Source organism: Sinohyriopsis cumingii, unplaced genomic scaffold (genome assembly GCF_028554795.1).
Source record: "Sinohyriopsis cumingii isolate HCF-2022 unplaced genomic scaffold, ASM2855479v2 utg002078l, whole genome shotgun sequence".
Lineage (NCBI taxonomy): Eukaryota > Metazoa > Mollusca > Bivalvia > Unionida > Unionidae > Sinohyriopsis > Sinohyriopsis cumingii.
This window is the reverse complement of record NW_028316125.1, coordinates 91,036-105,619: the sequence shown is the minus strand read 5'-3', so window position 1 is coordinate 105,619 and position 14,584 is coordinate 91,036. Positions and strand designations below refer to the sequence as shown.

The 14,584-nt window shown below is 32.9% G+C and overlaps 2 protein-coding genes across 4 annotated transcripts in view; one reads left to right on the top strand and one right to left on the bottom strand.

The window, feature by feature from the left end:
- Positions 1 to 9,588, top strand: part of LOC149771171 (eEF1A lysine and N-terminal methyltransferase-like) — a 43,211-nt gene extending 33,623 nt beyond the window's left edge. For all 3 annotated transcript variants that reach the window (XM_089948782.1, XM_089948781.1, XM_089948784.1), the window contains exons 11-14: positions 1,082 to 1,158; positions 1,874 to 2,009; positions 6,414 to 6,542; positions 8,510 to 9,588. In XM_089948782.1, coding sequence (XP_089804908.1) covers positions 1,082 to 1,158; positions 1,874 to 2,009; positions 6,414 to 6,542; positions 8,510 to 8,805 — 638 coding nt within the window. In that variant the 3' untranslated portion in view covers positions 8,806 to 9,588. The remainder of the gene's footprint in view (positions 1 to 1,081; positions 1,159 to 1,873; positions 2,010 to 6,413; positions 6,543 to 8,509) is intronic.
- LOC149771170 (dipeptidyl peptidase 2-like) overlaps positions 9,577 to 14,584 on the bottom strand; it is a 70,965-nt gene continuing 65,957 nt past the window's right edge. Inside the window, exons 10-11 of the mRNA XM_089948780.1 lie at positions 13,510 to 13,580; positions 9,577 to 10,709 (exon numbers count right to left, since the gene is read on the bottom strand). Of these exons, the coding sequence (XP_089804906.1) occupies positions 10,625 to 10,709; positions 13,510 to 13,580 (156 nt within the window). The 3' untranslated portion in view covers positions 9,577 to 10,624. The remainder of the gene's footprint in view (positions 10,710 to 13,509; positions 13,581 to 14,584) is intronic.

Genomic DNA, 14,584 nt, shown 5'->3' with positions numbered 1-14,584 from the left:
ATTTGCTGACATTAATGATGTCATAAGCATAATATGTCATTTACAGTGTCATTGAGCGTAATCTTGTGAAATAGAAATGTCCTACATAACATTGTATCACACTTACATGAATGGGAGGATATGTGATTTATGCATTGAGTTATGGGAGGCAAAAAGTATTATCCAATTCAAACTATATATCCTGTATATTATTAATTTCATTGTCACTAAACAAACTTTTGGAAGATTTTGTTGATATTTTTCATCTCGTTGGATCTTAAATTTTGTTTCTGTTCCATAATTTTAGATGGTATTGTGGGATTGAAGGAAAGTTTATATTATTAGATTTTATTATGAAGAATCAGGTTCTTCCTCCACACATGCTGCCATGCATGTATCAGATTTATCATGTGAAATTTGAATCATGTTCCTATTAGACAGTGAAGTTTGCACTTGCATCTTGAACCATGCTTTCCACAATTAAATAGAATTGTTGTGTTGTATTGCAGATGTCAGATTAAAGGTGAACTTAAAACTTGCTGCAGTCTTTTGAATGGCAATAAAGCTAGTAGAGGTTATAGTATCTTGCTCATTTGTTCTTGTTTTGTTTCTTACATACAAACTTTGAATAATCTTGGATCAGGGGAAGAAGCCTATAAATTTGGGAGTTAAAATCTCCAAGATCTAGGTCACTGCCATGCATAATACCATTCGTATTACATGACAGACTTGGACTAACTATGTTAAGAAAGAAGCCTTTACATTTTCGGGTCTAAAGGTCAGAGCTCACAGCCATTATAGGTATTAATAAAAAAAAAATATGGTTTTGAAGCAGTAAGTTTTGTTCAAATCCACACACAAGATTATAGTGACCTTGATTCAGTCAACCATGCCATGCCATGCCATTCAGTTGTTTACATTGAGGAATATTAAACACAAAGCAGGCATGTAATGTACCATTCATGGGTGACTTTTTGTGTAATCTAAGATCAGATATACACAGACTTTAATTAAACTTAATCATGCACTCTCCAAATAAAATACTATTTTTTTTATATATATCATACTTGATGCATTAGATGCTCTTGACTTTTCATTTCAGATTCCAGTATGCGTGTAATACTTGTGGGCCTGGGTGGAGGAGGTCTGCCCTCCTTCATTCACCAGTACTTTCCTCAGGTAAACCATCAAATCTATGCATGAAAATATTCTTAATAGTACCTTGATTGAAGTGGTCTAAAGTGCTCACCATTACGGATTACTGCCATCTCACCTCTGTCTGCGTGGGTTCGAGTCTCAGATTCGGCCAATGTGGGTATGTGAGAAAGCTTGCCAGTAGCTTCTCATGGGTTGGTGGTTCTTTCTGGGGGTTTTCCCAGGTTCTTCCCCCACCATTGATACTGGCCACCAAGTATAGCCTATCTTGTGCTGAAAAATGACATTAAACCTTACAACAACCACCTTGATTGAAAGTGTATAAATAATTATTCTTGAGGTTTGTATCATATAAGTGATGGTTAGTTGTTTGTACACACATTATTCCTTAAGTATATACTTCACCAATAGCTTTTCCCTTGATAAAATTATAATGAAGTCATATGTGTATGAATTATCAACTGTTTCAGGTTAAGTGACATAGCTAGGGTACTTATGTTGTGTACATATGCCATATTAAAATGATGTAAATAGATGAGATCAAGAAGAAAGTTTCCCATTTTGACGGTAATGTCCACTTGCTTGAATATGCTCAGCTTTACCCATGAAGTTTGAGTGATTGTTACGCTTTGAATTTGAAAATACTCCTCATTGAACTAATTTGTTAAAAATCGGTTCTTGTGTTAATGTTTTCAGGATAAACCAATTCAAAAGTTGTTATGTGTACATTTCTTTTTAGATCCGCATAGATGTGGTAGATATAGATCATACTGTGGTTACCATGGCAACAGACTGGTTTGAGTTCATCCCAGACAAAAAAATGTCCATTTATGTCCAGGATGGAATCCAGTACATTAAAAATGAAGTTATTGAAGGTAAATGACAAGTATTTGGAATAATCCTTTGAAAGTTCTGTTCTTACTATTATTTATTTTGACAAATGATTGTCTTTTGAGGCTATGACCATTTTGAAATCTGTTCATTGTGGGAACCATCCATATCTTTGGACGGTATATATATAGTGGTACCCATTTTATCCATAACGTCAGGCATTGTCAAGAGTTATGACATTCTGAAAAAGTGGGTGCCAAGTGCCTTTCCATTAAAAACAGCTACCTATTACTGGCCTGTACATGTATTGAACCCACAGTCATTGGATTTATGAGTATGACACTTTATTCTCTGGTCTAACATGGCATTTGACTAATACATAAAGATCAACTGTTTCAGTTTTAGCAGGTGTGATCACCATTATTCAGACCAGAGTCACTCATCTTATCGACTTTAAAAATCTTAAATATGCAATTCATTTTTCTCAGTATTCATTGGAAACTACATTTGGCAATTCAGTTTTCTCATTACTGATTGAAACCTGGATTTGGCATTTCATTTTTCAGGGCTGTTCCAGTAAAACATACCTGGGACCCAGGAAGGCACTTTTAATGTGGGGTACTCACCCATAGATGCAGTTTAGAATTTTCTTATCATTTTAATAATTGTGATAAAAAAACAACACAAACGCCGAAAATTCTGTGCAACTAGTTTCGCATTTAATGTATGCTTCTTCAGGCACGAAATGTTTTGAAAGGAACGGATGACGTCTTTTATTTAAAAACAACAATTATGTCATTACGTAACGTCATAAATGATATGCATCATCATAACAATTATATATGACGATCTAAAAGATACACGAGTCTCTAATGAAACTTGAATTAGTAAAATAATAAAATAAACTAGAGACAAACAGTTGTACATATAATTATATTGTTATATAGGATATGCAATATATCAATTTAAATTATACAATTTTATATAGTGCATTAGCATTAAGTCCATTAAGATACAGAGTATCTAACTTATGAATCCAATAAGTTTCTTTTATGAGTCTATTCATGTCACCATGCACAATATCTATTGGCATGAAAGAAAAATCAAGTAGAGAGTGATTATTGGTGTTAAAGTGTGTTGAAACATTAGAGAAAAACTGAGGATCTCTATAATTTTTTATATGAAAGCGATGATTATTCATTCTCTTAGAAACTTGTTGTAGTGTTTGTCCAACATATTGCATGCTACATTTTTACAGGTTATTAAATAAATCACATCAGTTGATATGCAGTTAGTGTTATCGCTATGAGAAAATACCTCTTTTGTATTAGCACTACTGAAAGAAGCACTTTCTCTTATGTTTGCACGTTGAGAGCACTAGTGTCTGTTACATGCAGATGACGAAAAGTATATTTTTTTATTTTCTGTCTGTTTAGTTCTGATTAAAAAATCTTGCAAATTCTTGGGTCTTCTATAAGCGAGAATTGGTTTAATTTTGAAAAGTGATTTGACGCTAGTTTTATTGGATAAATTTAGGAGACTATAATATTTATTAATTATACGATCTATATTAGGTAATGAAGGATTATATTGTATTGTGAAAGGAATAACATCTCTATCTATTTTACATTCTGCTGTGTTTAAAGCCTCATGTTGAGTAAGATTACGGGCTTTGTTCAGTGCAGAATCAATTATGTATGTAGGATAATTTCTATTTTGGAAATAAGTTCGTAATTTATTCAAAGAATTTTGTAATTGACAATCATCTGAAATAATGCTCGGTATCTTTTGGCCTGGCTATATGTTATACCGTTTTTACATGACATGGGATGACATGAAGAATATTCTACATATTGGTGGATATTAGTTTCCTTGATATGAATATTTGTAGAGATAGTGTTATCAATATTTTTTATTACATTTACATCTAAAAATGAAACATGCGTACTTGATGCAGTATAAGTAAATTTAATTGTCGGATGAAAAAGATTCAGGCAATCAATACATTTTTTCATTTCTTCATTTGAATGGTTCCAGATCATAAATATGTCATCTAAAAATCTGAACCAAACAGATGGATTAAACTTTTAGTTTTGAAGAAAATCTTTTTCTAAATTACCCATGGAAAGGGAAGCGTATGAAGAACCATAGGACTACCCATTGCTGTACCCATTATTTGTATGTAATTCATATTATTAAATTGAAAATAATTGTTTTCCAAGATAAGTTTTATTATTTTACAAATATCTTCACTCGATAGTGTGCTATTATTAAGATTGTTATTAATAAAATATTTACATGCTTCAATACCATCTGCATGCGGAATGTTGGTATATAGTGATGTTACATCTAATGATACAAGGATTGAGTTATCAGAGAACCTGGAACCTAGACGTGGCAATTCATTTTTTCAGTATTCATTGGAACCTGGATTTGGCAATAGTAATCTCTGATTTCAATTAAGAGTTTAACGTTTTTTCTGAGCTTATCGTCGTATAAACTGTCAGTTGCTGACTCACACAAAAGATAATGACCAAAGGGCGTTAGGTTAGTTGTGCGAGTCGGCAACTGACATTTTATACCATGATAAATTCAGAAAAAAACAATGATAAACTCTTATAATTGAAATTTTAATTATTTGTTGTTATTTTGTTTGCATTACTGAAAAACATAAATCTTAATTGAGTGTAGTTATACATGTTTGGGGTTTTCTGTTACGTAGTTATTTATAGCACTTGGGATTGCCCTTCACTGGTAGTATTTTTCTTATGCTGTACATGTGAATCTATTTATAGAAGTGGGTATTATTAGAAAAGTAGTTCTTCTTACAGTTCATTTAGAAATAAATGCGATTCATTTTGATCATATGGTAACATTCTGACCAATGGAAATGTTACTTTTCCTTTACCAGCTACTGGCGTTGCATTTATTAAAATATATGATCAATATGGGTCTTTAATTCTGTAAATACATATGCTTTTCTTTGCTTTTTAAGAATTTTTTTGATATCAAAAATGTCTAAGTCATTCCATACAGTAAAGAACATATTCTCTTTTGTATTGAACTGAATGAATACTGGTATAAGCTGTTACTATAGATAAATCTATATTTATGTCTCAGGTCTCATATTTTTCATCTGCTGAATACTGTTTCCCAAAGAGGGTTCTTGTGATGGATGCCATATTGGACATAATGCCTGCAAATGCCTCCATAAGGGCACACTGCTCTTTTGATCAACACTCAACAAATAGTCTCCATTTTAAGTGCATGTCTTGATGCACTTTACCTTGAGAAAGGGAAGCAGCTGCTAGAATCCACCTTCAGCAACATGAATGTATTGAAACTGCTCATGCCCATTGTCTTGTTACTATGCAACTTTACTGTTAAATCAAGTTCAAAAAACAGACCCTAAATGTGTTGTCATCAGCTTGGCTATGTTGGGAATCAGCTACAAAAGTGGAAAGTTGTCAACACAGAGAAAGGGAGCGTGTATTTCTGGTGTTGACATAGCTATCATAGGGATACTGTTTATGACATGGGGATACTGTTCATGAAATGGGGATACTGTTCATGAAATGAGGATATTGTTTATGACATTGGGATACTGTGTATGAAACTGGGATAATGTTTATAACATTTGTAGGTGTTTGCTTATCATAACAAGCTTTAACCTCATGGGATTTAACCAAATGACAATCCACTAAGTGAATAGTGTGGATGTTACAATGAATCCCCAAATGACAATCCATTTAAGTGCACAATGTGGACATTACTTGAAATCCCCAAATGTCAATCCATTTAAGTGCACAGTGTGGATATTACACTGAATCCTCAAATGTCAATCCATTGGACACACATTGTGGATATTACACTGAATCCCCAAATGACAACCCATTAGGTGCACAGTGTGAATATTATATTGAATTCCATATTCTGAAAGTCATCTTCAGCAAAGTTTCACATATTGTAGTTCTTGTAATGTTGATGTTATTATTTAAGATTCTCTTTTATACTTGTAAGAAAACACAAAAGAAATACCCTTTTATTTCTTTAAGGTATTTAATCTGCTTCATTTACCGACTACACAGGTAATTGATATGCATACTTATACATGTTTGCCTGTATTTTTTACCTTTTTACATATATATATATATATATATATATATATATATATATATATATATACATATACATACATACATACATACATATATGCATTGTCACTTTACTTGTATCTTTATTCCTCATTTATTCAGTCTTTTATGTCAAATGTTTACAGATCGTATTATTCTATTTTTGTAAAAATTAAACTTTTTTTAATTAAAAGAAATGATACAGTACATGTGGAGATTTTATATTTTGTTCTGTTTTCTCTTTTAAATTATTTTTTTTTGGATAGCAGTTTAAAAGACAAGTATCCAAAAGGATTTTATTTTATATTTTTCCAGGACACCAGAGTCATGTGATCATGCTAGATGTGGACAGCAAGGATGTATCAGTTGGCATGAGCTGTCCACCAAAACCTTTTGTGGAAACTGAATTTTTACAGCAGATACATCAGGGTCTTTACCCAGGAGGTATTAATACTAATATTGATATACCTATAGTGAATAAACTGGAATTGTATTTAATCCTGTTCAGTCTCATTGTCATGGTACAAAAGGACCCATCACTCTTGCTGTCACCCAGTGGTCAAAACTATTTTAGTATACTAAATTTAAGCAAAAAAAGTGAAAAGAATATGATAAAATCTTTTGGCATTACTGCATTGTAAAATAAGTTGTAATTATATTTCTCATGTGGTTTTATTCAAAATACTTGTCATACAAATCAAAGATAATAGTGAGTCACAGAAGGGCGATATACAAGGGCAGTAATTCATCAGACATGGAAAATAGTTCCTTAGTATTTTTATCAATATGGTCTAATTACCCCAGCACTTCAGCAGATTGGTGTAATGTGATTATTGCCTTGCATCAATCAGTCCATTTGACCCCTCTGTCTGTCATTGTATCTGAGAGACTTTATAATTGTTCTCTAATTGTTTCTCCTATAAAGCTGCTTGCAGGATTTGACTGAAACTTTATATATTACTGAAAGTCATGGTGTAGAGAAATAAAAAGGTTTAATTCTTTTCTCTTGCTTCATTGTTTTGTATATTAACTAAAAACTTGCAAAGAAACAATCATACATGAAAAGTCAGTTGCAATAAAAAGTTCATAATCACATCTAAGCTGATTTTACTGCCTTTGTACTCTGGGTTTTATAGGTGTGCAAGAAAAGTTTTTACATTCTCCTTTTTTGGGTGAAGTTCTAAAAAAAATTTCATAAAAGCGGGACAGTCATTTTGTTCAGACAGTAGGAAGGATTTTATCATTGCTTCTCCTATGCCATCAGAAACATTTTATTGTTGGCATAATAAGGGATTGGTGAGAATGTGCATTACGTTTTTCTTTCTGCCTCCTTTGTATTAATAATTTTCTTGAAAATTGTCACAGAAACGGTATTTTGAGAAGGTTAGTGGTAGAAAGTTTGTTTATAATTTTGCTTTGCTGCTTGAAAGATTCCACTGACATTTGACAGACTAAATAGGCTGTTGACATTGATTTTCAATAAGTTTCGACTTTCTTCCCCTCTTGCTCATATGTTTGGTAGAACTTTCAAAAAAATGGGTATTTTTTTAATCATGTGGTAGGCATCACTTCTCCAAAACACATGGAAAAGATTTTATTGTGGTTTTGAAGAGATCAAAAAAAGTTTACCTTTTTTTCTGTTGCTTTCTTTGTTTAGAAATTTCTCTAATCATTAGTATAGCATGTGTCCTTTAAGACACCCTCAGATGAGTGGAATTAAGTAGTGGTTTACCTGTTATCAGACCGCTTTGGTGACCTAGTGGTTAGAGCATATGCCTTGGATGAGGGAGGTCACAGGTTTGAACCCCAGCTGAGTCATATCAAAGACTAACAAAAATTGTATTAACAGTTGCCTTGCTAGGCACTCGGCATGAAGAGGATATTGTCAGGACTGTTGTCAAGATAATGTGACTGGGTGGAACATCATGTTACATGTCGGGGGCATGATGCCCCAGTACTAGACATCACTATAAACTGCCACACTGCAGACATTGTTGCAACATGACTAAAAAATTGTTGGAGCTACATTAAAATTCCAAATCACACACACACATAAACATTGTCAAGAACATCACATGTTACCAGGAAGAATATCTGGTTAGTAGTCCATTGGAATTTCGAATCGACAGCAGTTTATTAACTACTGGTGGTGGGTTTGGCATTGGTATTTCCAAGAGTTTTCGACTTCAGTTCTTATTCGTATATCCCTTTCTGTATAAAGTGGAGGTAGTGACAATGACTTCCTCTGAAGACTTCAAATGTATACCATACATTCCATAAGACTAAATGTATTTGATCTTTTTCTCAGTAAACACAGGGAACATGATGATCATTTTAATTAGCGTTAGAAGACACATATTTTTAAAAGATGGAAATACTTAATGAGCATTGGTTGCAAATTTCTCTTTTAGGTGTCTTTGTCCTGAACCTGGTTTGCAGGAATCTGGAACTAAAGAAGGACGTAATTACAAGGATCAAGTCTCTTTTTGACCCAGTATATGTACGGCCTATAGAAGATGAAATCAATGAAGTGATATTTGCTGTAAAGAAACTTGACACTCCATCCCTCAACTCTAAGGCAGGGGACAGTTATAATTCTAAAGACACAATAAAAGAGCATGTAGAATATCTAAACCAGTTGATAAAGAAAGACAAATGTATACATATTGATCTTGAAGAAATGTTTCACGGCTTGACATTGTTATAGCATCTACATACGGATCTGTGATACTAAATAAAGTTCTAAATGAAGTGGACCTTTTTCAGCCCTTTTAAGATGACTTAAGATCTTTCAACAATCCTTTAACTGCTACATTATGACTAAATTTTAAGTGTTGGATCAGAGTATTGATACCTGTGACGCCTTGGCTTTCAATGGAGTCTTGTACATTGTCAGCCAACAAGCAGTGTTCGTGTAAGGAAGACAATTTCTTTATCATTTTGAACAATGGCTAAAATAATAATAATGAATAGGAAAAGATCTGACATATCCACCAATGTTTGTTGGCTCTCATGATGAAAAAGTTAGCTTGTTTCGTTTCAAGAAACCTCCACTCCAGACTTGCACAAAATAAAACGTGTAAGGGTAAATTTATTGACTTTTGGCATGTAATGGAGACTTCAAACTTGGGTCATTGTTTATAGAATATATAATATTTTATGTTATTACTTTAAAAAGACAATGCTTTAATTCTCCAGCTTTGTGTCTTTTCTTTACAAAAAAAGTGGGGTGGGCATATCACCTAAGCTGGCATCAGCATGTCAGATGATTGAAGCTAAAGTGTACATAATAAATGTCAGATCAGAACAGATTGAATTGGTTTAGTTCAGGTGTACCCTCTACTTTATTGTGTAAATACTGATAATAAAATAGTTACCATTTGTTAAACAATCTAATTTTCATTTACATGATGTGGGTTGAGGCAGACAAATATCTTTTATTTTGATGTCATACACAATGAAATAAAAATGTCCAACATTGTAAGAGAAATGTTTATTCTTATATAATAAATATAATTCATTATTATGCCAAGGACACTTTCTAGGCTTGAGCATGCCTGCACTGTATTACATTCACAAACTATATTATTATAAAATGTATAAAGTTCTCCAGTAAAATAAAATGGATTGTCACAGATTTAACAAGTTGTAATGTAACATAGTATGTACAGCAATCAAGCATATGTTCATTTCATTCCTGTATTTGATAAAGTCAGCGAGTCCGATTTAACTATCGGTGACATATAGTATGACAAAACAAGTATGACAAAACAACTTAGTACCTACCAATTCTTACATGACTTGTCAGACATTTGGATGGTCAGGCCGTATTTCCATATCAGACATTTGATATGGATGGTCAAGCCATATTTCCATATTGAATGCTGAGGGAGGAATTGTTTTAGATATTTTATTTTCTGTCTGCACTGATATTTGTCAACGAAAAGAATAAAACTGTCATAAATCCTGTTTATATTCATGCTGTATAGCTGGAAATATTTGGAAGGCATAAAAAGAGAACATGTAATTCAAAAACTGTATACAAAATGCAGAAAATAACTTGTTTGATATCCCTCAGTGTATGCTTGTGCCATGACAAATGAACAAAAAGTGTTTTTTAGTTTATATATATATAAATAATTGTTCCTTCAAACATAGTGTTTTTAAAGACTGACTTGACATCTTAATAATAATAAAAAATACCTTCAAGAAAGTGAATTTTAATTATCCAAAGAGGTAGAATACTATTTAAATCTATTTCTCAGACTTTCCCTATTACACAATCATATTTCAACTGGAGGATCAGAATTCAAATTTTACCTGTTGACTCCGACAGTTTTATAGACAAACAGATTTAGAAAGATAAAGACACATGGATGCAATGAGATATATTCACAATTTTCATCCTAACAATATCTCTGTAACCTTTATATTTTGCTTCACTATTGCTGGTATATAGCAGCATATCAGCTGTAACCATAGCAATGGTGAACCAAAATAAGGTCAAGGTTATAGGCAGCTTTGAACTAAGATAGGATCCACTTCCGGATGGCTTGTTTTTCAACCTCACGAGCAGCCAGTACACTGATAGGGTCTTGTGGGTTCTGTCCCCTGTAGTGAAAAGTTATTTTAAAAATCCAAGAACAATGTGTAACTTAAACAGTATGACCTCACAATGTGACTTTGAATTAGAAATGTCTTAGTTGGTTACAATCACATAGATGGGTTTCAAAATGCGGATTTAATGCACTGATAAATCATCACTCCATACAAAGCATGCATAATGCATCACCTATTTTTAAAATCGACAGTGTCAAATGAATATTTTAAATCAAACAATTTTAATAAATTCAGCAAAGTAAATATTTATCACCAAAATATTTTTTATAGCATTTAAAATCAATTACTGACTAAAATCTAAATTACTAAGATTGCTGAATTTATTAGATTTTGGAAACATTTAATGAATGATGCTAAAATATTTGGATTTAGAGTTTTGTGATGAAAAATAAAAATGCCTGGTTACCGTATTTACCGCATATGTTGGAACGCGATAAAATAATTATTTTTTTTCCTGTCCCAGAACTTATGGTGAAAGATTTTTTTCACTTTGGTCATATTACTTTTTTTGTAAAGGATATCAATACAAAGGTTATTTTATTGCAAAGCAAGCCAACATTGGAAGATGACTATGGATTCTGTGAAGTGAGCCCATTTTTAAAAAAAAAATTTTTGAATATACAAAGACGGCCAAGATATGGAAGTAAACTTGGGTTCATTTTCAACTGTATTCATGGGAATTTTGAAAATAACTTGAAACAATGGAACAAATTTTAAAGTGACACAATATAGTGCTTTGTGCACAGATGTATATGACGCAGCAATATTTGGAGAAAATAAAATCATGTGATGAATTCGTGAAGGCAAGAAGAGAAACAAACGATTTTGCAAACGAGAGGGAAAATAATCAACCAATATATTGAAGACAACTGCCATTCACGCATGGCACGGTGTTAGGTGCAAAATAGCCAAGATTAATTTATATCCAGGTCTACTGTATGACAGTATCTCGCAAATAAAAAGCATTATTTGAAAACACAGTCACTTGAGTGCAAGTGACAATCTTTTCGCCGGTGCGGGTTACAAAAGAATCATTACTATTTACCCGCAGATATCAGTGCACCTTTGTATTAATTATTACTACAGATGCCTAGCACACAGAAGCCCTGGTGGTAAATAAACACAACTGGCAGCCAGGAGTAAACTTCTTTGAACTTACCGACAGGACATCAAAGACAAAGGTTATTTTTATTACAAAGCAAGCCGATGTTGAAAGCTGACTTTGGACTTGGAAGCCAAATTTTTTTTAAAAGGATATCAATATAAAGGTTATTTTATTGCAAAGCAAGCTGACATTGGAAGCCGACTATGGATTCTTTTAAGTGTGCCAATTTTTTATTTTTTAGCTTTGAATATACAAAGACGGCCGAGATATGGAAGCTAACTTTGGTTCCTTTTCACCACTATTCACGTAAAGTTTGAAAATAAAGTGAAACAATGGAACAGTTTTTAAAGTTACACAATATAGTGCTTCGTGCGCGAACATCGATGACCCAGCATCATCCAGAAGATTTGGAGAAAATAAAATCACGAGATGAATTCGTGAAGGCCAGAAGAGAAACAGATCATTTCGCTGACAATATGATCATGGATGAAACTCTAGTGTACTTTGATTGCATTCCTGGATGGACTGACGATAAGATGGGCATCAAAAGTGTGAGAATTAGCAAGACTAGTGCAGATTTGAAAAAAAATTGACTTTTGTTCTCGCAGTTTACGCTTCAGGTAGTGTGTTGCCTCTAAAAAAAATTCATGGTATGAGAAAGCTAAAAAAAAATATTCATGTACCAAAAGAATAGATTGTATGTGTGCAGGAGAAGGGTTGTGATGATGAGATGATGCTGCAGTGGATTAAAGAGTTTTATCTCAAGTACACAGTTTTATATTTGTTAAAATAAAATTTCAGCTGGAGTGCAATTTCCAACATGTAATTTTCGAATGATTTAAAAGGTGTCCCACAACTTACGACTTTAAAAAATGAAGTGTCCCAGAACATACAGTGCACAAAAAAATTACTTTTAAAATTAATTTATTGGGTCCCAACAAATATGGTGTCCCACCATATATGGTAAATACGGTATTCTGGTTGTAAAACATGCTCCAAAATGTCAACATGCCTTGTCATTCTGATTGTAAAACATGATCCAAAATGTCAACATGCCTGGTCATTCTGATTGTAAAACATGATCCAAAATGTCAACATGCCTGGTCATTCTGGACATGCTGTAAGACTCGATCCAAAACTGTTTTGATCTAGTAAACAAACATTCTGACACTGTGATTTCCTATGTGGTCAAGATTGCTAATAAAATATTCAGATATTTGACATTATATTAGTGAATTAATATTTCATTACTGAATATATGGAAATGACAATATTGTACTAGACTATAGTCATTTGAACTTTTATTCAATAAATATACTGCTTATATTAAACTGTATTTGACCTTCAAATCAATAGGTACCTAAAATTCTATACAATAAATACACTGCTTATATATAATTACGTTTGACCTTCAAAAAATCAATAGGCATTTAAAATTATATTCAGTAAATACACTGCTTATATTGAACTGTATTTGACCTTCAAATCAATAAGCACATAAAATTTTGTACTATAAATACATTGCTTGTATAGAGCTGTGTTTGACGTTAATATCAATAAGCAAATACAATTCTTTACAATAAATGCACCATTTATAAAGAGCTGTGTTTGACCTTAAAATCAATAAGTATCTGATATTTATTATAACAAGGAAGCAGTCTATTTATAGAATGTCACAATTTTTACCTGAGGTCTAAATGATGGGCACCTCCCTCTATAGTGACCACTTGCACGTCATCATTTGGGGGTTGAAGGACCTAAAGAACAAATGTAATATTTATCTGAATGATTGTATTTAATAGAACCAATTTTAAACAATTATTACTTGGTGTTATTTTCTTGTTGAAGGTTTTTGGCAATACTAAATATGAGTACCATATAAGGTACATTATGTGCCCACCATGTTGTTGTGTGCCCTTGGTGACTGAGTGGTCTAAGGAACTTGCCCTTACAGATCACTGACCCCTCACATTTGTCAGTGTGGTTTTGAGTTTCAGCTTGGCTAGCATGGGTGTGTGAGAAAGCTTGCTTGTAGCTTCCAGTGGGTTGGTTGTTCTTCCCATAATTTTACTGGCTTTTCTGCCACTAAAGATCCTGGCAACCAAGTATAGCCAATCATATGCTGAAAAATCTTGTCAAAACCCGACAAATTAAACCCACCATGTTGTTAAATGTAGTATTGTACTTTTATGTAAATCCTTCTTTTGTTTATCAGATACTTGGTTACTACATGACAACACATTTAACTTGGACGGGGGGTGGAGGCAATAATTCAGGGACTTATTACAAAGAAAATTAAAAGTATCTGTCAATGCATAGAGGGTTGGGAGCCTCCGACCTCCTGTAACAATATAATACAAAGGAATACATGGGTCCGCAGCCCTTTTTATTTCCAACCCTGCTAGTTTGTCCTATTTCCATCTCCTAATTTACAACTTAGGCCTGTCTTAATCAAGAATGGTTCATTTCTCAAAACAGCTCAACACACTTTGTTCAATTCAACACATTCAAGAAAATTCAACAACTGTTTGCCGATTTTGATGAATTGTACTGACCAGCAAGCTGCCATTAGCATTTAGATATTCTTGGAATTCACCAATGACCGTAAAGTAAGATCAGAACAACCTCAGTTATAAAACTCAGTGCAAAATACAAGCATATGATATAAAATGATGTGGATAATTTGATCACAGAAAATAATATTCCAGTGTTTGAATTCTGTGTAAATTTCGATAACTGTCCTTGTCCAAGAATTAATTTA